The following is a 25,109-nucleotide window of genomic DNA, read 5'->3' on the forward strand; positions in this document are numbered from 1 at the left end:
GACACCGCACAGGTGCCATGAATACGCAAGCCTTGTTCTGACGCGAAGCGTACGGTGGTGGCACGGCGGACGTGATGCATGCCGACATTATGCATGCATGTTGGTTGTGGGTCGTGTCAGAACGGTTTCCCAATGTCTAGTGATATGCATCGGTGTACGGACCGGCAGTCATCAGCAGAATGGCCGTGGGAATGCGCCGTGGACATCGACGCCAAGCATTAGTGTCTGCATTCACGCCCATTGCCTGTTGAGGAGGCTAGAGACATGCTTACCGGGTCCCGTCCTGAATACGCTCATTTGCTTAAGTGTATTATGTGCGACAAGCATACGGCAGTCCTGCGTTGTTTCTGGCGGAGCTGGTGAGGCCTCGCACGGCTTAAAGGTCTCGACGCCGCACAGGCTTGTTTGAGCTAGATCGCTGCTGCTTGAACACGGCTAGAGCTCTAATCGACAAGGCAGAATGTGCCACCGCCTTTTACACAGGGTATACTTTGTGCGCTGTTTCTCCTGTCTACTCGGGGCCGATTGAATACCATGCACTGGCAGTTGTTTCGTCTCTGTCTTTCCAGTTTCTCGCAGTCCATCTTCATCTCCCCATTCAGGCGTTACGTCTCTTTCTCGTTCTTTTTCTCTTTCCTGATCTCGCTCTCGCTCTTGCTCTTCTGCTCGCTTTTTTCGCCCTCCGCCCGCACTCGCAACAACCGCTCGTCTGCATCTAAACCAGGAATTTAATGCATAGTACGCCAACCGTTTACCTCAGCGCACACTTTTGTCTACCTCCCGTGTTCTGACGACGTCCCTTCCTTCGATAGGAAAGAACTGCGAGACGGACATCGCCGAGTGTGAGCAGAGCCCGTGCCAGAACGGCGCCGCCTGCGTGGAGAAGTCCAACAGCAGCCTGTACGAGATGGGGCTGGTGATCCCGGGCCTGCCGCCCACCTACAACTTCTCGACGGCCGGCGGCTACCTCTGTCTCTGCCTGCCCGGCTTCTCCGGCGACGACTGCGAGGTCAACATTGACGAGTGCGCCTCCAAGCCGTGCAAGAACGGCGGCACGTGCGTGGACGGCATCAACGACTACACGTGCCAGTGCTGGCCTGGCTATGAGGGCGAGCACTGCCAGACGGAGATCGACGAGTTCGTGCGGCTACAGCCGTGCCATCGCGGCGTCTGCCAGGACCGCGTGGCCGACTACGTGTGCGAGTGCGAGGACGGCTTCGGCGGTAAGAACTGCTCGGTGGCGCTGCTCGGCTGCCGCGACGTCACCTGCCTCAGCGGCGGCACGTGCCAGCCGTTCGTCGTCAATGAGACGGAGCACATGTTCCGCTGCCGGCTGCCCACCCGGCTTCTACGGCGACCTCTGCGAGAAGGAGACGACCGCCTCGTTCCAGGGCGCGTCGCACGTGCGCGTGTCCTCGCCGTCCGACGCCGACAACTACACGCTGAGTCTGCGCTTCCGGACCACGCTGCCGGACGGCCTGCTGGCCTGTCGGCCAGGGCCACTCCCGGCGGTGACTCGTTCTTCCGACTCCGCCTCAGCGGCGGCGCAGTCAACCTCTTCAGCAGCATGCAGAACGCGCTGCAGGGCCTGACGGTGGGCGCGGCGCTGCACGACGCCGCCTGGCACCACGTGCTCATGGCCATCAACGGCTCAACGGCGGCGCTGTCGGTGGACGGCAGCGGCGCCCATGAACCGTTGCGCGTCTCTTCGTCGGACGACACGCGGTTCGCCAGCACGATGCTGGGTCACGCGGCCGCCAGCCACCTCCAGCTGTTCGTCAACACGAGCGGCTTCGTCGGCTGCATGCAGGACATCATGGTGGACGGCGGGGCCGTGGTGCCGTCGATGCTGCGGGAGGACCAGCAGGAGAACCTGACGCTAGGCTGCCCGCGCGAGGAACAGGTGAGCGCCGGTGGCGAGCAGGCTCACGAACCGCAGACTCACCGCCAGCCGGCGGACGGCATGGTAAGACAGACAAGAAGCTGTTTGTTCGTGTTTGGAACCGGTGAGGTTCCGTGGATGGTAGGATGCTGAATAGCAGTGAGTTTGGGGCTGCTTTGCTACTGAGCAGACGGAGACTCCATGATAGGTTGTTTGAGACTGGGCCATTAGTAACACGACAAATTGCAGCCTGGGATTATTGCGTACGGGCGTCGTGTCGTTCAGCCTTGGCGCCTTTACGAACTCAGCTTAAATGCTTGGAAGGCAAAACAGTTTTCGTCAATTTTATATCGTCGTTCCGTTTAACTTACACATCCCACTCTCCGTGGACTGTCACAAATCGAGGTGAGCTATGATGTGTGGTATTATGAAGTAGGTATGCAATGCAAAACTGTTTTGTTCTCAGCTGCTTCAGCTTTGGCGGGCCGGAATCCTCTGGCCGCTTTGCAGCCTGGTGATATTCTTTGCTTCGTAACTTTAAATTTTCAAATGCATTGATTTAATAATTAATTGCGTTGTCGTAGCTTTTCGTACTCCCTACTCACAGCATTAATTTCCGTGCATTCGTCGGCCAAGTATTAGCTCCTTAACGCTGTCACTAAGTGCGCTTGTGATATGTCCTCCGTGTCGTGCACGGTCACAGCATGGTGTGCCGATCTGTTGCAGTGCTCCCCGAACCCGTGCATGAACGCCGGCGCCTGCGTGGATCTGTGGAGCCGGTACAGATGCGACTGTGTTCGGCCCTTCCTCGGCCCAGTCTGTGACCGAAGTACGCAGCGCCGTCGCATGACCACTGTTGTGGTGCTGAAACTGTGGGCGCCCCGTAGGAGCCAATGTCGCCCCAGGGCCAGTTCTTTTTCGGACACGCGACTAGCTGGTGATGGCGCGGACGTGGGCGTTGTCCGTGTCATTGAAGGCTGGCGGTTTGGCATGCAGCACCGGCCTTTAACGATAGCGACCGCGCAACCCCGCCGCCCGCCGCCTGCTTGTGGTGCCTGGATCCAGGTGCAGCAGTCTGAGCGCGATCACGCGGTCCGCGCGGAACAGCTAGCGGGCAGATGTGATGCGGGGGGGGGGGGGATTGCCCCCAGCGAATATTGAAAGGGCCTCTTCGGCATTTTCTGGTAATATGGCATCTAAATGACCTGCGGGGGCGAAATCCGTTGCCCCCAAAATGCACGATGAACATTTAACTAAAAATGTTTGCGCAACGCTCTTGTGTTGTTTCTAAGGGTATCAAAATGCCGTTCTGTGTTGGCCTTTTCTAACCTCCGTCACGCGGGATCCCACAGACATCACGGCGGCCACATTCAACCACGAGAACAGCAGCGGCTCGCTGGTGTCGGTGGCGGTAGAGCCGGCGTTCGCCGCCTCGCTCACCACCTTCGTCGACATCTCGCTGTTCGCGCGCACGCGGCAGCCGGATGGCATGCTCTTCTACCTGGGCACGGACGTGGCGGACGTGCTGGGCGCCGGTGGCATCACTTACCTGGCGGCCGAGCTGTCCGGCGGTCTGCTCCAGCTGCGCCTGAAGCTGGCCGCCGACCGCGAGGAGCTACTCGAGGTGCCCGGGCCGCGGCTCGACGACGGCGTCAACAACCTTGTCAGGGTGGGTGCGCCGGTGTCGGCGGAGGCAGAGGAGTCGCCGCCGTCTCGTGAGCATGCGGAGCAGGCGTCGCGTGGTCACAAGGACGCAGGCTGCTGGCATGTGTAGATGTGGGGCGCACGTCGGTACCGATGCTATTTCCGGTTTCACAGGGCCGATTGCCCTGGGGGCGATGAAAGCCTCGGCTGGCAGGCTAGTGTTACCAGAGCTGCCTCACAGACCAGCTGGCCCGGGAACCCCTCCCAGGCGTGTGCCCGACTGTCACGGCTTCACTTCATTGTCTTCGACCCTGCACTCGTGACGCCCCCGACCGTGACGCTGCGGCTGTGACACTGCGGCTGTGACGCTGCGGCTTGTGACGACTGCTGGCGGCTGTGACGCTGCGGCTGTGACACTGCGGCTGTGACACTGAGGCGTGACGCCGGCTGTGACGCTGCGGCTGTGTGGACACTGCGGCTGTGACAGCTGCGGCTGTGACGAGGGCTGTGACGCTGCGGCTGTACGCTGCGGCTGTGACGCTGCGGCTGTTACGCTGTGGCTGTGACGCTGCGGCTGTGACGCTGCGGCGTGACTGCGGCTGTGACGCTGCGGCTGTGACGCTGCGGCTGTGACGCTGCGGCTGTGATGCGCGGCTGTGACGCTGCGGCTGACAGCGGCTGTGACGCTGCGGCTGTGACGCTGCGGCTGTGACACTGCGGCTGTGACGCTGTGGCTGTGACGCTGCGGCTGTGACGCTGTGGCTGTGACGCTGCGGCTGTGACGCTGCGGCTGTGCCTCCCCCGCCGCCGTCCCTGCCGCTCTGTCGGCGTCTGTCCGAGCGCGGCCTGACCGTCACCGTCCCCGCAGGTGGTGCGCAACGACACCATGCGCGTGCTGGTGAACGGCGCCGAGCGGGCCAACGCCTCGCTGCCGGACGCGGCGCCGCTCTCTGTCCAGGTGCTGTACCTGGGCGACGTGCCGGAGCCGGGCCGCCGCCGCCGTCGCCGCCAGGTGGAGGAGCGAGGCGTGCAGCCTGTCTTCAAGGGCAGCCTGCCAGGACGGTTCGGGTGAGAAGGCCATGCCGCGCGCCGCGGCGTGGGCTCGGACAGAGCTCGCAGGGCGACCGGGGGTGCCTCTGTAAGGAGGTCAAACGCCCCATAGATATATATATATATATATATATATATATATATATATATATATATATATAGATATATATATACATATATATATATATAGATATATATATAGATATATATACATACATGTGGGGCGTATATAACATGTGTGTGCACGTGCACATGTGTGCACGCGTGCGTGCGTGCATGCGTGCATGCGTGCGTGCGTGCGTGCGTGCGTGCATGCGGGCGGGCGGGTGGGCGGGGCGGGCGGGCGGGCGGGCGGCGGGGCGGGCGGGCGGGCGTACGTACGTACGTACGTACGTACGTGCGTGCGTGCGTGCGTGCGTGCGTGCGTGCGTGCGTGCGATGACATGCAATGCTGACTGGGCTCAACCCTCCCCACCGGTGTGGTTGCGTGCCCGCGTTCAAGGAAGTCCTCATTCCTCGGAACCGAATCTCTGCGCTTCGTCAGTGAACTAACCGGCCTTAGCGGGTTCCTGTCGCGATTGCGGACCGTCATTTTTTCCGCACGAGATTCGGTGGTGGGCTGCTACAGACTCCCCACGGCATGGCTGTGACACGCTGTGGCCGGCCGGCGGTGGCTGCTGTCCACAGATCATCAACGGAGCCGGCCAGACGCGCCTGGTCGAGTTTTACCCGCTGAATGACCCGAGCTTGCGCCTGCCGCCGCCGCTGGGCCTCGTGACCGCTGACCGGGTGCTGGCCGGCTCGGTCAGCGACGACACGTGCCGAGACGGCCCGTGCAGCAACAACGGCACGTGCGCCGTCACGTGGAACGATTTTAGGTGAGGCCGCGGCGGGACAGGTCGGGGCGCCGCGGGTCACAAATATCACCGGGCAGAGCAGGAGAATTCGTAAAGCAGGGGTGGAGAGGGTGAGGCAGGGCGGGACAGCACATATATGATAGAGGAGGAACAGGACAGAGTCGGACAGCATACAAGACGGAACGGAACAAGGCGGAAACGATAAGGAGGGGGATTTACAGTGGATAGAGTCATACAGCAGAAAACGATATAGGAGAGTTGATGACGGGGAACGGGAGGTGAAGTGCGCGACTGTTTAGTGAAACACAGAGGACTCCAGGAAAGGCAATGCAAATCCGACGAAGCGCTTTAGCACTGCTTAGTGAAAAGCGCAGATCAGGGCATACCGTGGTCGAGGCGCGTGAGGTTTTACGTGATGATAGGTACGCGCGTCATGCACAGTAGGCCTTATTCTTCCACAGCAGTGTGCAACTCGAGAATGAAATCCTAGACAGCTAATTAATGTAACTGACGTTGGTGGACGCGCATACAGTTGTCTCAGCGCACTGCAGCCACAAAACTGGCCGGACATCAGCTGGCCGGTCGCGTCATGCCGCTGGTGGTGACACTGTGTCCGGTGCGTGTCGCAGCTGCACCTGTCCGCGAGGGCTACAAGGGCCGCACCTGCACCGAGCTCGAGTACTGCGTGTGGCACGAGTGTCCGGGCGACTCAACCTGCCACGACCTCGCCGACGGCCACGAGTGCGTGGCCAACGCCACCTTCAACGGCGTCAACAGCTCGGTGGCGTACGCGGCGCGGCTGTCGGCCGGCGCCGCGCTCGACTCCATCTCGGTGGCGTTCCGCAGCCGTGCCGGCGGCCTGCTGCTCTCCGCTGGCGGGCTTGACGCTGGCGCTGACGGCGGAGGGCGCGCGGCTCGCCTGGCCCGGCGCCGAGCTGACGGTCGGCGCCGACGCCGACCTGCTGTCGGGCGCGTGGCGCCGGCTCGAGCTGCGCTGGGACGCCGCCGAGCTGCGCCCAGCCGTGGACGGCGAGGCGCTGCCGCCGCTGCCGCTGCCGGCGCCGCTCGAGCTGGCGCAGCTGGTGGCGGAGGCGGAGGTGCGGCTGGGCGCGGCGCCGGCCGCCCAGCGCCCGTTCCGCGGCTGCCTGTCGGCCGTGCGGCTGGGCGGCGTGCTGCTGCCGTTCCTGTCCGATGAGGCGGTCAACAGCTCAGCCGCCGACAGGTTCGCCGTGCGTCAGCCCATGCAGTTCGTGGCCGAGGACTGCACGTTGTGCTACCAGCACGAGTGCCAGAACGGCGGCGCGTGCGCCGCGCCGGCCGACGAGTTCGACTGCACGTGCCCGGCCGGCTTCAACGGCACCACCTGCCAGAACAACATCGACGAGTGCCTGCTGGGCAACGAGTGCACGAACGGCGCCACCTGCGTGGACGGCGTCGACGGCTACTCCTGCGCCTGCGTGGGTGGGTACGTGGGCGAGCACTGCGAGACTGAGGTGGACGAGTGCGCTTCACTACCGTGCCAGCACGGCGCCACCTGCGTCGACCGCATCAACAACTACACCTGCGTGTGCACTGACGAGTACATCGGCCGCGACTGCGAGCAGATGAAGGTCGTCAACTGCACGCACAAGCCGTGCCAGAACAGCGGCGTCTGCGTCGACGTATTCGACGGCGAGGTGGCCGTCAACTACACGTGCGCGTGTCCGTTTGGTTTCGAGGGTCGCGACTGCGAGCTGGTCACGGACTTCTGCCAGCCTCAGCCGTGCCTGAACGACGGCACCTGCTCATCGAACCCCGGCGTCGTAAGTTGCTGTCGGCTGTTGGCTAGGGCGCCGTACAACGGCGGCAAGACAACGCTTTCCGATTAATTTTTGAGCTCCGCAAGTGGCTTGTTGACATGGACGTTTGTTTTGTTCACGTCAGGCTCTTGTTTGTCTTGCATTACAATATGCGTTCTCGGCTCAACTCTTTATTCTGCGTTTGTAAGTCGCTGAGTGCATTTGCAAGGAACATTATGCATATAGGTAAGACGGTAGTTATTGTTTTATTCTTCGTAGAATGGCCGGAAGAATGAGAAGATAGTATCTCTATCCCACGAACTTCCCCACTTTCCTGGCTATTCTACAAAGAATAAGGTCATAAGTACCGTCTCATCTGTTATGCGTTTGTCTTGTCACAAGTGGATGTCATCTAGCAACGCTGCCATGTCTCTGTAGTCTGGGCCCATGCCCTCCGGTGTGCATATCGTGCTGACCTCGTGGGGCGCTGATCACCGCCTCGGGTGTGCCTCGCAGGGCTACACCTGCCAGTGCGCGCTGGGTTTCGAGGGCGACGACTGCGAGATCAACATCGACGAGTGCGCCTCGACGCCCTGTCAGAACGGCGGCACGTGTCTCGACCAAGTGAACTCGTTCGTGTGCTCCTGCCCGTCGGGTACGTTGGACAGACTCAAAGCTGTGGGCTGGGCTGTAAATTGCTGAGCGGAAGGCTGCTGTCATTGTTGAGAAAGTTTCGGGCCTTTAGGTTTGGGATGTATTGCCCGAGAGAAACAAACCATCACTAATTAGCCAGCGTAGGAAGTTGTGTTTGGTCCCTGGAACCATCGAATGCAAGCGTTAGCTCCGTGAGGTGAACTGTATGGAATATGACAAGATACGACAGAAAAGGATAGGATAGGGCAGGATAGGGCAGGATAGGGTAGGATATTACAATATGATTGATAGGATATGATAGGCTAAAACTACATACAAATGCTGTGTGAAGCAAGGACATATTCATCTGCCGATGGTCGGTTCCCTACCATCTGGGTGCAATGTCCTTAAGGCTATTTACTGAAGCACCTATCCCTAGCAGCTGGCGACGTTGGATCAGACAGATAATTGTGCTCACGGTCGAGACTTGATCGTGAGTGGGATACGGTGCAGAACACCCCCATAACTCCCCCCCCCCCCCCCGTCTCGGTCCCAGCCGTTTGGGCCATTCTGTCCCGGCATTGGTGGGAGCCGGGTCTTTCTACCTCAGAATCAGTAGTCTGATTTTATCATTCTGGCTATGTATTCCAAGCGAGCGGGCATAAGCTGTAAACGCACAGCTCAGAAGTACTATTCTGTGCATTGCCTATCCACCCGTATTCCTGTGTATTGCCTAGCCACCCGCTTAGTATTTGAGGAAAGCAGAGGAGGTGGTTGCGGACACCAGTGGGCGCAGCATTCGTTCATGAGTGGGAGTGACGCTTCAGCGCGGTGCACACGTGGGCAGACCGCGACCTGTCTGCCCGACTGGCCGGCACCGCGTGAGAACGCCACAAGGTGCAGGTGGGGCTGGCGGGCCTGCCTAGCTCGGTTTTACTGTAACGCGCCGTCTGCATGGAACAGTCCTAGCTCCTTGGCCCTGCTTCATTGGCTAAAGGCGATAAAGGATCAGTGTATGCGGAGTCAAGGGGTCAATGGAACCCCAGAACACGCAGGTGCCAAGGGGAGTCCGCCTTGTGTTCCGACCAACGCTCTTTGGATTGGAAAGCTTTGACCAGAGGTCCTGTCAAATGCAGCCAGTATCGCGAGAGCTTTGACCCCGCAATCTCGGGATAGCAGTGGCAGTTTGTGGGATAGTTTTTGCTTCGACCGTTTCACAAAGCAATATCCAATTTTCTAACTCGCGAGGTGATACACGGCCGCTGCGGTGAGAGGGAGCGAAGCCCGCCGCCGTTATAGGTGCAAGGCCGACAGTGATGCGTGCGTTAAAAACTGGCAGACAGACATTTAGTTCGTGTAAGTTGGGCGCCAGGAATTATTGATCATGTACGAATCCTCGGTATTCCACCTGTAGTTTCTCTCATTTGTCCATCTGGGACCCAAACCACCGGCGCCATTTCGGTCCCCTGTCCGGACCACAATCGGTCGGTTGGCCCTCATTCCATCTGATGACCAGTGCGGTCCCTTTTGCCGTTCTTCCATTTGTCTGAGCCCTTATATAACCGTGTCACCCATCCCTTAAACCACCGTGTCACCCATCCCTTATGCCACCCTGTCACCTGAGCCCTTACGTTACCATGTCACCTGAGCCCTAATGTCACTGGGCCACCTGAGCCCTAATGTCACTGTGTCACCTGAGCCCTAATGTCACTGTGCCACCTGAGCCCTAATGTCACTGTGTCACCTGAGCCCTAATGTCACTGTGCCACCTGAGCCCTAATGTCACTGTGTCACCTGAGCCCTTATGTCACTGGGCCACCTGAGCCCTAATGTCACTGGGCCACCTGAGCCCTTATGTCACTGGGCCACCTGAGCCCTTATGTCACTGTGTCACCTGAGCCCTAATGTCACTGGGTCACCTGAGCCCTTATGTCACTGGGCCACCTGAGCCCTAATGTCACTGGGCCACCTGAGCCCTAATGTCACTGGGCCACCTGAGCCCCTATGTCACTGTGCCACCTGAGCCCTTATGCCATTGTGTCACCTGAGCCCTAATGTCACTGGGCCACCTGAGCCATTATGCCATTGTGTCACCTGAGCCCTAATGTCACTGGGCCACCTGAGCCCTTATGCCATTGTGTCACCTGAGCCCTAATGTCACTGGGCCACCTGAGCCCCTATGTCACTGTGCCACCTGAGCCCTTATGCCATTGTGTCACCTGAGCCCTTATGTCACTGGGCCACCTGAGCCCTTATGCCATTGTGTCACCTGAGCCCTAATGTCACTGGGCCACCTGAGCCCTAATGTCACTGGGCCACCTGAGCCCTTATGTCACTGGGCCACCTGAGCCCTTATGTCACTGTGCCACCTGAGCCCTTATGCCATTGTGCCACCTGAGCCCTTATGTTACCGTGCCACCTGAGCCCTTATGTCACTGGGCCACCTGAGCCCTTATGCCATTGTGCCACCTGAGCCCTTATGCCATTGTGCCACCTGAGCCCTAATGTCACTGGGCCACCTGAGCCCTCATGTCACCATGCCACCTGAGCCCTTATGCCATTGTGCCACCTGAGCCCTAATGTCACTGGGCCACCTGAGCCCTTATGCCATTGTGCCACCTGAGCCCTAATGTCACTGGGCCACCTGAGCCCTCATGTCACCATGCCACCTGAGCCCTTATGTTACCATGCCACCTGAGCCCTAATGTCACTGGGCCACCTGAGCCCTAATGTCACTGGGCCACCTGAGCCCTAATGTCACCATGCCACCTGAGCCCTAATGTCACTGGGCCACCTGAGCCCTAATGTCACTGGGCCACCTGAGCCCTAATGTCACTGGGCCACCTGAGCCCTTATGTTACCATGCCACCTGAGCCCTAATGTCACTGTGCCACCTGAGCCCTAATGTCACTGGGCCACCTGAGCCCTAATGTCACCATGCCACCTGAGCCCTTATGTTACCATGCCACCTGAGCCCTAATGTCACTGGGCCACCTGAGCCCTAATGTCACTGGGTCACCTGAGCCCTAATGTCACTGGGCCACCTGAGCCCTAATGTCACTGGGCCACCTGAGCCCTTATGCCATTGTGTCACCTGAGCCCTAATGTCACTGTGTCACCTGAGCCCTAATGTAACTGGGCCACCAGAGCCCTTATGTCGCTGTGCCATCTGAGCCCTTATGTCACTGGGCCACCTGAGCCCTAATGTCACTGGGCCACCTGAGCCCTAATGTCACTGGGTCACCTGAGCCCTAATGTCACTGGGCCACCTGAGCCCTAATGTCACTGGGTCACCTGAGCCCTAATGTCACTGGGCCACCTGAGCCCTAATGTCACTGGGCCACCTGAGCCCTTATGCCATTGTGTCACCTGAGCCCTAATGTCACTGTGTCACCTGAGCCCTAATGTCACTGGGCCACCAGAGCCCTTATGTCGCTGTGCCATCTGAGCCCTTATGTCACCGTGGCTCCTCTGCCACCCGAACCGTCAGTCTAAACCTTTTCAGCACCGCCGCAGTCCGGTCCGCTTCTGACTCGGCCAGGCGCCGATAGATGGCTCTGCCGGTGCCCCGTCGGTCGATAGTCGGCTGCCCAGATGGGCTTGTTCGCCCCAGTTAAATATTGTATCGCACCATGGCAGCGGCTGCGAGGTGGGCGGCGCCCGGGCGCGGCCGCCGTCACTAGCATGGGCAGGCGGAGCGGCGGCCGGCCCCGGTCCGCGCGGCCATCGCGCGGCCGCCGGCAGGCCGCCGGGCCCGCGGCGCCGCTGGCGCAGCTCCATCGGGAGTGCCGCGATGAATGAAACAGAAGGAAAGAGCAGCTCGTGACAGCCAGCGTGATCTGGGACAGCGGCGGGCAGGGCTCTGATGTTCGGGAATATTCCCCCGCTGTAGTGCCTGCGTTATTGGTCGCCTGCAGCTGGTTGCATTTAAATAATTGCGGTGGGCTGTCAGAGAAGAGGCATGACTTTCGTCTGGAATAAAATGCGTTGGGGGCTTGGAGGCTCGTCTGCACTGAAATGGATTTGCTGCGGGAGTGGTTTTTTATGTTATCTACGCTTGTGTGAAGTACAACACGTTTCTTTACTCAATTTTACATCTCGTATTTTGTTATGCTTGTTCCAGAACATATTTTTAAAACCCCAAGATCTAAACATCTTTGGTTCGTTCTGACTGCGTGTGTAGCTCCCTTTAACCGTGAAAAACTCATCGGGAGACCATCGAAGGGAAGACAAGCAACGCGTGTGTGGATATTGATGAATGATTACTGAGATTACAAAACGAACTGCGCTTGATTACCCCCGAGGGTACCGTGCGCCAGCACGCGCGCCCCGCTCGGTAGGCGCCAGCGGCGTGTGCGATTCGGCTACGACCGGCGGCTAAGCAGTAGCTGGCTGAACAGAGGCCTGACTGGACCCTCCTTCATCCTCTGGCTCTCCTCGGCAGCACAACGGGCCTAGCTATTGTACGGCAGTGGGTGCGATGCCTGGGAGGTGCTCTCTGCTCCAGATGGTAATTCAATTCTGGTGTTTGATTTTCAGTTTAAGGCGTTGCCTCGTTTACGGCGTGTAAACACGCTGACGGACAGGGCATTAAGTCGCGCTTGATCATGTTTGTTCGTCTGCCATGGCTGCTATCAGTGTCGTCAGTGCCATGTGTGCCGGGCGTTTTAAGAAGCTCGGCGTCCTCGCCCAACGATGGGTTGCTCTCGCAGGACTGTTCTCACCATGTTCTCACCCAACGCAGGATTATTCTCACCACGGCATCTGTCAGTGGACTATCCATGAGCTTCGTTTTCCGTCAAATGAGCTCAGCTTGTCAGTTTGTCAGGGGCAGACTCCGCTGCATCCGTTAGCGCCGCGGGCGATGACAGCGTCATTTTGCGTCCAGCAGTGATCCTTAACTCCAGCCTCGAAACCAGATCAGGCAGATCGGGGCCTGCTGATGGGATATTGAGCCGGGCGGGCGGCTACCGATGTCGGAGCCGGGCCCCCGGACAGCGGCGGCGCTCCGGTGGGGCGGCCGCAGCAGGCCCTGCCCGACCTCAAGCCGTCGACGGCCGCAGCTCTGCCCTGCGAGCGCCGGCGGAGCGACCGGCGCCCGCTCGCTCCGAGCGTCCGTGCGATGAGAGCGGCGCAGCTCTGCCCTGCGGGCGCCGGCGGAGTGATCGGCGCCCGCTCGCTCCGAGCGTCCGTGCGATGAGGGCGGCGCAGCTCTGCCCTGCGGGCGCCGGCGTAGCAACCGGCGCCCGCTCGCTCCGAGCGTCCGTGCGATGAGAGCGGCGCAGCTCTGCCCTGCGGGCACCAGCGGAGCGATCGGCACCCGCTCGCTCCGAGCGTCCGCGCAGTGAGAGCGGCGCAGCCCCGCGGTGCGGTCCGGAGCGGGTCGCATCAGCAGGCCGTGCGACGCCCCGTCAGGCGGTAGTGCGCGGATGGAGGCCGGAGCTCCCCGCCGGCCGGCTCTTCACGGCCGCTTTTTGCGGTTTCCCCCGCTGCGGACGGATGGCAGCGCGGGAAGTCGTCAAGCCGAACACCACTGGCGTTCGAGATAAGCGGATTAGACCCCGTCGTCGCCAGCGACGGCTCAGCTGAATCCGGGTCGGAACCCACGACCGGGCGCTGGGCGTCACTTGACCCGGCATCGAGGGCGACTTCTGCTGACGTTTGATGCAACGGCACCTGGACATCCGCCGCACTGGACCAACAATTGCGTCTGCGCTTGGTGAAGATCGATGAATCCATCTTCCGAGACACACCTGACCTTTGAGCTCTTGACCTTTGGAGGGCGGCGTAGGGAATTACAGCCCAGTCGGCGCCGGCTCAAAGTCTATGTGTCGGGGGGGCGACAGGTGTTATTGCTCCGGGCCTGCCGTCCACTAGACTAGCGGAAGGATGGGACACTGGCCGGCGTGCGCCCTGCAGGAGCAGACGCCAGGAAGCTCAGGTCTCGCAAGAGCGTTAATGGCGCTCGTGTGCGATCAGATCAGGCCTGATCCTACCTGTTGCCTTTACTGGGATGCCAGGCCGACACAACCATGCCATCATAGCCCTGGGTGCATGACCTGGGCTAACCAGGTGTCGGCGCCGGGGAATGAAGGTACCACAGCCACACCGGTGCCGCTTTTGCGTGCAAAACTACCTGGTTTCACTGGCCTGACCTGTGCCTTGACGGATGACCCGACCTGACCTCTGACCCTGCCCGCAGGTTGGACGGGACGCCTCTGCGACACAGACACCCCTGAGTGTCAGTTCTCGCCGTGCCAAAACGGCGGCAACTGTACAGAGCTGCCGGGAAGCTTCGAGTGCACCTGCCTGCCCGAGTTCTGCGGCAGGTCGTGCGACCTCAACAACCACTGCGTCGAGAAGGTGAGCGGACGCGACCGGCTCGCAGATGAGGCTGTGGCCTGGCGCGAGAGCGCAGTGGCAGCGAACGCCGCACCTGACAGGCGGACCAACTCAATGCCGCTCATCAAGCGAGGAGCAGTTTGTGGACCTCCCGCTGCTGAAGGCGTCTCGCTGACACTATTACCGTTAAATTTGATAATTTACGAGCAGCCGCTCCCTTATTCAAGTTCGTTCTGAGTTTCGTTTCAAAACAAACGGGAGGAGTGGAACGCTTGGAAGCTCTTAAAGTGATGACGACAATAGGCGCACATGTCAGGCTCACACGGATGGGCTGCAACGCTAATGCTGTCAGGAAAGGCTCGAAGGACAAACATGCCGATGGGAAATGGGGTGCGATGGAGATGGGAAATGGAGGGATGGGAGCTGCAGAACACGGGGATAAGGGCCGTAGGGAAGAAATAAGTGTTCTGCGAACTCCTGGGTCCCCGTGGTACATTCAAGCCATGCCTTTCAGGTTGCTCGTTGTTCGGCAGGCACAAAGTCGAGGACTTGAAGTTGCCATCCTCTCGACCTCAACGAAGATTGATGCGTTTTCTTGGTGACCGTGCTGTATATGCAAAACAATGCAGCCATATGTTCAGAGCGGGCGCGGTCCTTCTACTTCGGCTAGCAACAAGGCAATCAGCCGCCTGCCACCCATCCGATTATTAGCCAGCCATAGCCGAATCTGGTTTTAATGTTCGGGGCTCGATTAACAAGTCATGTTTGAAATGCAGTTGATTGCTCGAATATTGGCATTTGTGTAACTTAACGCCAATTGGGGACGCAGCTGGATCCACAACATCTCAGAAAATTAGCGTTAAATTTATGTCGTTACATAGAAAGAGTAAGCCCAAAATGGTATGTGCATCCAAAGCATTTCATGAAAAGTTTCGCCTTTAGATCTTACCCTCACGCTTGTCATAAGTACCGAGACGAAAAGCACGCTAAAACAACGTGCCGTGTGTGGCCCATTCGTGTTGGTCACGCCTGAGCTGCTAATTGCTCTCGTCGACCGGATATCGACGATATGCACACATGCATATTGCATGGTCCGGACTCATCCCACCTGGTGTCGGCGCTCATAAAGCCTGGGTATATGCATCGACGGGGACCAGCTGCCGCCGTCGAGTGCCCCCCCCCCCCTCCCCTCCCCCGTCGCCGACCGATAGCCGGGCGTCGCCCGGGCGTCCCCGGCGTCTGGGCAGCCGTGGACGGGCGGCGGCGGACGAGCGGCGGCCCGGCGTGGCGTGGCGTGGCGTGGCGTAGAGCCCCCCGCCCCGCACGTCCGCAGTTCACACGACCGTTGCCGGAGGAGGATCGCGCACGGGCGGAGCTGAGAGCACCGGACCGATGGGGCTATTCCCGAATGCTGGTCTCCGGCGCTGCGGCGCGGCGGCCTTGAGCCGTGACCTTTGTTGCGTTCCGGCGGATGTGAGCCGTTCCCATAGGTCAGGCTCCGACGACCGCCCTCCTCTGCCGCAGGTGGACGATTGCAAGAACGGCGGCGTCTGCGTGCCCTACTGCGACGGCGACCGCAACAACTACAGCGTCCGCAACACGACCTGCATGTGCTTCGACGGCTACTACGGCCCCACGTGCGAGGACCGGGTAAGTGCCGGGTGCGCGGGACGCCGGGAACTCTGCCGGCACGCCGCCGCTTGCCCGTGCCGCCTGGGTTGTCTCTGCCGCCTGCTGGAGGCCCGACGTCATGTTGCTGGTTGTGTACGTCGTCGACGGTAATGTCGTGTCAGGATGATGGTAGCGTACCGCGGTCTCATCTCTCTGTAGGACGACGGCTGCGGGCCCGTCTTTGTCTGCGATGTTCTCCGTGATAACAATGTTTGGCGAACAAAAAGTATTTGCGTCTCTCTTGGTCATTAAGATAACGGTAGCTATTCAATTTAGATAAAGATGGAGACAATGTTTTCAATTAGAGGAACTCAAGAATAAGCTAGAATCATACTGCGTATTGGGACATTGTCTGGCCTTGTCTTCCGCTGCTCTCACCGGCTGCAAGGGCGGCAGAAGCTGGTTGAGAGTTAATTTTGGCCATGAAAACTCAGCATCCCGACTAATGCTCAGAAAGAGCAATACATTGCTCTCACACTTTCTGGGAATATTTATATCGAAAAATGTACCTTCGGCTATTTTGCGACCGGAAGTAGTCGTAGGGAATAGTAGAAAGTAGATGACTACTAACAAGATTTGTCTCGAAACGAGACAGGTTCGTGGTTTACCATTGACCATGTGCGCAGAGTTGAAGGTCACCTCTGCTGCAGTATGTACGTCGCTGTATGTACACTGTGTGCGCCTCTAGAGTTGTACGTGTGCTCATGCATGCGGTAAATTTTAGTTTTATGGAGGTTATTCATAGACTCAGTTGCCGTTCCGGCACTTCCATTTGTCCAGCGCGAGCCGTTGGCATCCCCCTGAAGCTTCAGGGGACTACTGTCGATTACTGATCCAGTGGACAGTGGGTTGTCTCGGAATAGCGCGTGCTGGTCATGGTATCCCGGATAGCCTCTACACGTTTTAGGTTGCTTAGAACATACTTCTGAGAGCCTGTGATTCCATTTTTAGAGTCTTTCTGCTAGATTTCACACCCGCGTTCGTTTTTGCGACCACTGAAACCATGTACGGCTTCTGAGGCCGCCTAACGGAGACTGAAGTCTCGATGGCCTTGTGTTGGTCTCAGGGCGTTTGAAAGCAACGCGTGATAAGCCCGTTCACCGCACGAGCAATACCTGGTTCTGATCGCCCCGACACACTTTCTCGACAATGAACTTTGATCATATCAGGTCTGTACCGTTTTGTGCTCACAAGCGTGTTGGGAATGACCTTAAACTTCCAGGAGGCCCTTACATTTGTCTCTGGGCGTAATCAGTTTAGCGCCCAAAGTGTCATCGGCTTTCTACCGGCTCCCTTTCGCCCTGAGGCTTTGTGGCTGTGACGGACCGCATGCCCTGGCAGTGGAACGTCACATCGGGTTCTATTGGGATCATCTATCGGCCGTCTTATTTTTACGATCGCCGCGGAGCTTCTGAGCCTGTTTCCGGAACTGCCAGTCGTCTTTGCCCCCCCCCCCCCCTGACCATCGTTGTGGAACAAAGGCAAACTTAATTCGGAGCCATCAGTTCGTTATAGACTTTAGTGGTCTGCTGTAAGAAATTCGTATGTTGGAAGAAGCCGACCCACATCACACTAGGAGGTACTGCCTGAAAAAAGAATATCGGATATGTGCATTCTGAAGACTGACGGTTTGCGACAGCACTCATGCGAGCTGGGTGCCACCCATGAGGTAGGATTCATAGATCTGCGACCAAGGATGATGTCCTGCATTTTTCGAGGCCTCAACATGACCGGTATCTTTTACACTTTTGAGGACGCTAGAAACGTATTGCAGGATATCATCAGCCAAGTGCCTGATTTTTTAGATGAGGTATAACATTGATTTCTGGTTCCGATCACTTTCATAAAAACAAATCACTTGAATCGAAGCCGTAGGAAATCTCAATTTTCTTACAGCCAAGATGAATGGACTTTGTATAACCGCTAGGCAAGCTGAACTTTGGTTGGTGTTGCACAAGTATAATATAGATGTAGCAATAATCTCAGAAACCCACTTAGGCAAGACCTTCCAAAATAATCCAATTTTCCAAGTCGGAGATGAAGCATTACGACGAGACAGAAACTTGATGGCGGTCAATAAAAGTAATGGTGGAGGAGTCGCCACAGGCATGAAGAGTAACTTGCCGTGCACAGAACCCAAAATTGAAGTCCCAGACGAGCTTAAAGTTTACTGGAGCATCATTCGACCTTTGCAACTCGACAGCATCATAATGGCTTGAGTTTACCTCCCTCCTGATGCATCAGTCTGTCGCCGGCAAAGGCTATCTGACCACCTTCTGGAAACATTTGATCATCTTCGATCCTCAAGGCCAAGAGCAAAACTGTCTTGGTAAGAGACTTTAGCACAACATTTGATGCAGAATTGTTAGCCTGTCAACTGGGTCCCCGTAAATAGTTACGAAACCCACAAGAGGCTCCGCCGTACTGGACAATATCCTGACTGATTTTGATTCTCCAAGTGCACCACTAAACCTATTGCCCATTGGCGCGACATGCCACAAACTATAGTATGGTTGGCTGCAAAACAAGCAGAAAAATATAAACCCTAGTGCTTCGCACGTCCTTTGAATGACTGATTCATCAGAAGTTTTGGCAGATGGATTTACTGCCAGGATTGGCAAGATATGGCAGCAATAAATGATATAGACGAGGCTGCTGCTTGACTAGAACTGCTACTTCAGAATGCTTATGAAAAGTACCTCCCTGAAATTAAGTACAAATGTAAGACAAGTGCTCCGCAGTGGATAACAGAGCGCCTCAAAGAACTGATTAACAAGCTAAATAGGACGAAAAGTCGTCATGAAATGGACAGACTACAAAAACTTGGAGACAGAGTAGGCCTTGAATTACACCTGCAAAAACGGCATGCTTCGAGCGGCTAAATATAGCATTAGTGGGCTTCTTTGTCCTCTCAGGTCTTCCTAAAGGATAAACAGACGTGACCTACGATACGAATCGTTTGAGTAAAGGTTTCAGAGGCGGCTGGCTGCATTCTCAAAAGTTTGGCATCATCGCACGCAATAACGCTATTTCTGTCATCATCTCGCGTGTCCCACGTCAAGCAAGTCGTCTTACTGTTGCGTACGCACCTGTGCATATGCGATAGCTAAGTGTCCTGCGTACCAATATGCTTATGGCTGACTGTTAAGTCAAACCCGCGATGGAAGGCGTTTTACGGTGTTCGCATCTTGTTGGTGAAGCGTGTGCTGACGGTGCTTGGGTGTTCCCCAGTCGCGCACGGGGGAGATCATGATGGTGGTGGCGCCAGTGCTCAGTATACTGCTGCTCGCGGCCATAGTCGGCATGGTCATCTTCACAACCATGGCCAAGAACAAGCGAGCCACGCGCGGCACCTACAGTCCGAGTCGACAGGTGAGGAAGCCGGAACCAGTGCGGCCACCAACACTTTAAACTTCGGTAGGTGCGCTTGCTGCTTAAGATTAGAAGTAATGTGTGTGCTTGCCACACTGACGACTGCTTCTTGAAAACGATGGACGTTTCGAGCGTGAGTGCAAACGGGCTTTGCTAGCTTTACAAGCGCACCTCGCTGCTTGCCCTCGTGCTGCTGCGGTGTGCTGTAGTGGACTCAGGTCAAACTAGATCCGTCCACGGCAACCACCTGGAGAAGAATCGGCGATGGCTTCCACTCATTTTGTCCGTATGTGCCTAGTGCCGTGGCGCGCGATCTTCGACATAGACTGCCACCTCCGATCTCTGTTGACTCCGCCGCCAACACCCAGCAGCCATCGCGCGCCGCCCGAGGTGCCCGCTGGGTGGCCGTCGTTGCCGCTGCGCTCGCTGGCGGCCGTGGGCCACGGTGTGTCCCACACCGCCGCCGCGGACGATGGGCCCGCTTGCCATCAGCGGACCTGTCGCTGGTCGGCCTGCTGCGGTCTGTCGGGCGGCGGCGTCCCCCGAGTCCGGTGACCGCACGCCGCGGCTGTCCGGCCCGGACACTGCGCAGTCCGGCGGCCTGTCGGGCGGCGGCGTCCCCGAGCACCGGCCGCACGCTGCTGCTGTCCGGCCCGGACGCCGCGCTGTCCGGCGGCCTGTCGGGCAGCGGCGTCCCCGAGCGCCGGCCGCACGCTGCTGCTGTCCGGCCCGGACGCCGCGCTGTCCGGCGGCCTGTCAGGCAGCGGCGTCCCCGAGCGCCGGCCGCACGCTGCTGCTGTCCAGCCCGGACGCCGCGCTGTCCGGCGGCCTGTCAGGCAGCGACGTCCCCGAGCGCCGGCCGCACGCTGCTGCTGTCCAGCCCGGACGCCGCGCTGTCCGGCGGCCTGTCGGGCGGCGGCGTCCCCGAGCGCCGGCCGCACGCTGCTGCTGTCCGGCCCGGACGCCGCGCCGTCCGGCGGCCTGTCGGCGCGAGGCCGGCCCGGCTCGCCGGTCACGGCGCACATTCCGCAGCAGGGCGGCGAGCGGTTCGACGCCGCTCGATGTGGCGGCGCGCCGTCCGCGCCTCAGAGACGCCATCAATTCTCGCGTCTGGTTACTGGAGCGTCGATGAAACCCCCATCGGCCGGAGGAGAGGATTAAGTGTGTGAGGTGCTGCAGCCGACGAGTAGCGGGCTGACTATCGACGGGTGCCGCCGCGCGCCCCGCGTCGCTGAGATGCTAATCAAGGACCGCGGGTCACGCAGCGGGTGGAGTTTGGGAACTGCCGTGTGCTGGCTCGAGACTAATTAAGACCTCCGGCGGTGGCACTGTGTGCTGCATATTGAATGCAATGTCATTCGTTTGCGTTGTAGACAGGAGGGGGGGGGGGGGGGGAGGGTTGAAATGCTGGATAGTTGGTTTTAGGATCACAGTGATAAGCTCAACACCTGCCACGACACAAGCGACTTTTTAAGACAGTTTTGTGCTCGTAAATCTGGCACGTCACTTTCCATCCTATCACGTCGTCATTCGCCCCAACAACTACTGTCCATATTTGAGTAGGCACGAGGACAAATGAACAAGGAAGCGACAAGACATAAAAGAGCTAACTATTTATTAGCGTAGTCTGTCAGTAGCCACACTACGTAACATTACCTCTCAAGCACAACCTCAACAGACAGAAACTGCCTTTGATGAACATTTATTCACCCGGAATTCATCTATGGACATCCTACATGGATGCTAGCCTGTAGGCACTGCCATATCCTACGAGTCGCACAAGACCCCAACAATGGATCGAGACAAATGGAGGCTGGTGTGTGGATAGTTCGTCGCTAGCCGCGGAGCCCGCTCAGTGCTGGGGCGGCCGGGGCCGGCCTGGCACTGGAGAACTCGCGTCCATCCTCCCGCTCATTGATGCCGACGTCCACGCTGCGTCCGCGCCCCGTCTGTCTCCGCGCCTGCCCCGGTCCGGCTCCGTCCGACGCCGCCGGCCGGCCGGGCGTACCAGCGTCGCCAGCGGCGCTGCCTACCGCCGCCCACCCGAGCGGCCGACAGCCATTTAGAGGCACGCCACGTCGGCGGCACGTCGGCGGCGGACGCGGCGCTTGGTCACGCGCGGGGTGCGGCCTTTTGTTGTGCCCGACCGCCGCCGCCGCCGCCGCCGCCAGCGCGCCGTCGGGCGCTTCGCGACGACGCGGATAATCGAATTACCACGTGACAGGATTCTCTCTCTCTCTCTCCTCTCTCTCTCTCTCTCTCTCTCTCTCTCTCCTCTCCTCTCTCTCTCTCTCTCTCTCTCTCTCCTCTCTCCTCTTCTCTCTCTCTCTCTCTCTCTCTCTCTCTCTCTCTCCTTTCTCTCACCTCTCCCTCCCTCTCTCCCTCTCCTCTCTTTCGTTCGGGTGTCGTGTGTCAAGGATCGGCACAATGTGTCATCGATTTCGGCGTCTTTGCCTGCCAGTCTCGTGCCATTCATAAATTACGTTCTTGTTTTTATGTTTCAAGGGGTCTTTCCCCACGAAGTAATCTGGATGTGGCGACGCTTTGGTCTGATCCGTGCCTGTTTTCGCTTGGGTAAGGTGGGCGTGGGGGGGGGGGGGGTTGTGCTGCGATATAAAATTCCAGTTTAACGAATAAGCCTAGCCAAAAATGTTCACGTTTCATGAAATGTCATGATACAGTGGCTTATTGCCACCCAGTCTCCAGGGTGGTCAGGAGTTAATCGCTGACGAATCGTTTAATTATGACCTCTGAGACTCAAACCCACCAGTTGTGCCACCTTCCAAAATCGTTTAGGTAGGATGGCGGATGGACAGTTCAGCAAACAGTTCAAGTTGATTTAACCTGCTCCCAATCCTGATATCTCCCCGGATTCCGGCCACTTTGATTTGCGTCCCTGATGTCCAAATTCAAACTTGAAATAAAATGAAAGATATGCGGTCATCTGCAAAATTGTTTTAATTTTTTAGGAAAGAATTCCCATTTGAAGCCAATGTACTAGTGATGATACTGGTATCTGACAATGATGATATTGATATGGATGCTCTTAGGCACCTGGTGTACCAGCAGTTTAGACACTTGCTGCTTTTCATTGACCTCGTATTTCCATTTTTGCTTATTGGCGTTGTGGGAGGGGTGCTCAAAGACGCATTGAGAAGGCTCAAGTCTGCGTGGGGTGAAGGGCTCAGATGCCCCCCCCCCGCGAAAGCATTCAAAGTTACACCCCTGAAACCCACATTTCATCACAACGTCGTCAGATGCCTTGCGTTGTACCAACTGGACTGAGGAAAACGTGTCTGAACGATTCTTCGAAGCTCTCGAACGGACCTTATCACACTCAATTATTTTCTCCGGCGCATTGCATTGTGCTTTCACGGTTGTCGTGGGATATTTATATGTTCAATACCAGTTACTTTAGTTCTCCTCATCCCTATCTTCTTTTCCTGTTCGTACGAATGTTTTCGGCGAGATCTGATGCGACTGTCACTTTCACCAGCTAGATGATGAGGTGCGTGGCGCGGAGATTCATCGATTCATTTCGTTGATTTCGTCTCAGTCGATCTATCAGTCAGGCTGCATAACAGCAATTCATGAAGAGGGACAGGAGGTACAGCTTTCTTGATGTGACTGATAAGCATTCTCAAAGTACTTCTGTTTTACGTCCGCGTGGCATCACGACCGCGCTGCGCTCTGTCCGAGGTGGGAACGGCGCCCGTGCTCTGACCACCTACAACGCCACCCACAGGCGTTGTTTACCGCAGCTGTCGCGTCCACCCGACCCATGTCCCACTGGCGACCGTGGCGCCCAGCCGGCCCGTCGCCGGCCCGGTCCGGCCGGCGGTGCCGCTCCGCCGGCCGTGTGCCTCCCGGCCGCGTCGAGTCTCTGACGGACCTCTCCGCCGGCGGCGGGCCAGACTGGTGACACGGGGCGGCACGGGCCGCCGGCCGCCGGTGCCGCTCCGCCGGCCGTATGCCTCCCGGCCGCGTCGAGCCTCTGACGGACCTCTCCGCCGGCGGCGGGGCCGCACTGGTGAGCCGGGCCGGCACGGGCCGCCGGCCGCCGGTGCCGCTCCGCCGGCCGTGTGCCTCCCGGCCGCGTCGAGCCTCTGACGGACCTCTCCGCCGGCGGCGGGGCCGTACTGATGACACGGGCCGGCACGGGCCGCTGGTGTCCATCGGTCTTCCCCTGTCGAACGCGCAGGCTTCTTTGCGTTTTCTGGACAAGGAACAGGCTCGGAGGCACCCGGGCGACATCGATGGATGGTCACGGTAGAGACGAACGGAAAGATGACCATGGGAGAGACGAACGGAAACGGTTTCGGAGAGCTGGTGTAAAACTGGGCCGTGTTTGTGCCATTGAACAGCAGTGAACATCACCATTTTGCTCAAGTGGATCGGTATGATAGAAGGTTGAAACTATGTCCTCGTTATTGCAAGAGCGATGCTGGCTACAAAATCAGGGAAAGCGACAGTGTGTAACCCGCTCCATCCCACACTAGGGATCGATAAGAACCTGTCATTGTATGTGACCTGTGACTTGTCATGTTTTTTGTAGAAGTTTATGCCGGAATAGCGTGAGAATCAAACCCGTGGTACACAAGTTTTGTTGTGAGGACCCTCACCGTACGAGTCGCTGGTGCAGTTATAATTTAATCTCATTATGCATCGCACGTGATGTAATGAGATAGGGTACACCAATGTACAAAGTGTTTCACGGTGTCTGTTGTACGACACGCAAGTTGTCGGGCGCCTGAGCGCAAAATACGACCGACGTGACCTAGACAAAGAAGCCATCACTCATGGAGTGGCAAAGGTTGGATCAAGATGCGCTTAAGCACGTAATACGGTCGGAACCCCTGGCTCTGGAAATTCAGGAACCGTGTTTTCATAATCACAGTTTCATTTGCTATTTCAGGTTTCTCGGACCGGTTTTCCAGCGGGGGGGGGGGGGAGGGGGGGTCACGTTCTATAGCCGCCGGCGGCGAACAGGCCACGCTGTTGGGGCAGCGTAATCGGTTCGGTCCCTGCCCCTAGACCGGCGATTGGTGAGGCATGGGTGCATCGCTCCCCCTCCCTAACCCCACCACGCCGCCGGCGGTGGCGGAGACGCATGGTCGGCGATCGCGGCTAATGGCTGCACTCCCGCAGTGCAGTACGCGCGCCCGCCTGTTGACCCCTCCGACCCTCTGACCCTCTGACTCTCTGACTCTCTGACTCTCTGACGTTCTCTGCCGCAGGAGATGTTCAACCCGCGCGTAGAGATGGGCAACATGAAGAAGCCACCGCCCGAGGAGCGGCTCATCTGACGGGCCACGCCCTCGAGGCGTAGAGACACGCCTAGCGAACACTCCCGGCGACGGGGAACGAGCCGTCCGCAGCACATTCCAGCGAGAGGCAGCGGTGACGCGTCCGCGTCAGCCAGCAGCCGTGACGAGCGCAGCGCGCGCCCCGATACCTCACAGGGGATCGTTTTCCGGCGGCGTTTTAGGTTTTTGACGGTGGCATTGTGATAGTGACGTTGGACGTTGTGCAAGCCTGTCTCGTGGCAGGCTGTAAGCCGTGGCCGCTGGGGACGGCGACTGAGTGGGGTGGACGCGGCTGGAGTTTGGTCTCACCGGATAGGAACGCCCGGCTGGTCGGCGATGTTGAAGTGACCAAAGGAGCGACGGCTTCCACAGCGGCCGCTGTCCGTAGGCCGGACCGGAGGGCCGATTCCGTGCCTCCGCCCTCTCCATGGTGCGGCGCAATGCGGTCCGTCTGTGGCCGAGTCCGTGTCTCCGTCCTCTCCATGGTGTGGCGCAATGCGGTCCGTCTGTGGCCGAGGCCGTGCCTCCGCCCTCTCCATGGTGCGGCACAGTGACGTTCGTCTGTTGCAACAGA

At 58.3% G+C, this 25,109-nt stretch overlaps 1 protein-coding gene across 1 annotated transcript in view; it reads left to right on the forward strand.

Annotated features, from left to right (window-relative positions):
• The window catches only part of LOC119103171 (protein crumbs-like), a 25,952-nt gene extending 1,291 nt beyond the window's left edge, over positions 1-24,661 (forward strand). Inside the window, 15 exon segments of the mRNA XM_037226621.1 lie at positions 813-1,333; positions 1,335-1,484; positions 1,487-1,903; positions 2,609-2,711; positions 3,235-3,551; positions 4,395-4,448; positions 5,264-5,454; positions 6,063-6,075; positions 6,077-6,304; positions 6,564-7,235; positions 7,728-7,866; positions 14,047-14,207; positions 15,711-15,836; positions 19,089-19,229; positions 24,467-24,661. Of these exon segments, the coding sequence (XP_037082516.1) occupies positions 813-1,333; positions 1,335-1,484; positions 1,487-1,903; positions 2,609-2,711; positions 3,235-3,551; positions 4,395-4,448; positions 5,264-5,454; positions 6,063-6,075; positions 6,077-6,304; positions 6,564-7,235; positions 7,728-7,866; positions 14,047-14,207; positions 15,711-15,836; positions 19,089-19,229; positions 24,467-24,535 (3,302 nt within the window). The 3' untranslated portion in view covers positions 24,536-24,661.
• Positions 24,662-25,109: the final 448 nt, after the last annotated feature.

This window comes from Pollicipes pollicipes, unplaced genomic scaffold, assembly GCF_011947565.3.
Source record: "Pollicipes pollicipes isolate AB1234 unplaced genomic scaffold, Ppol_2.1 Scaffold_5724;HRSCAF=6776_pilon_pilon_pilon, whole genome shotgun sequence".
Classification (NCBI taxonomy): domain Eukaryota; kingdom Metazoa; phylum Arthropoda; class Thecostraca; order Pollicipedomorpha; family Pollicipedidae; genus Pollicipes; species Pollicipes pollicipes.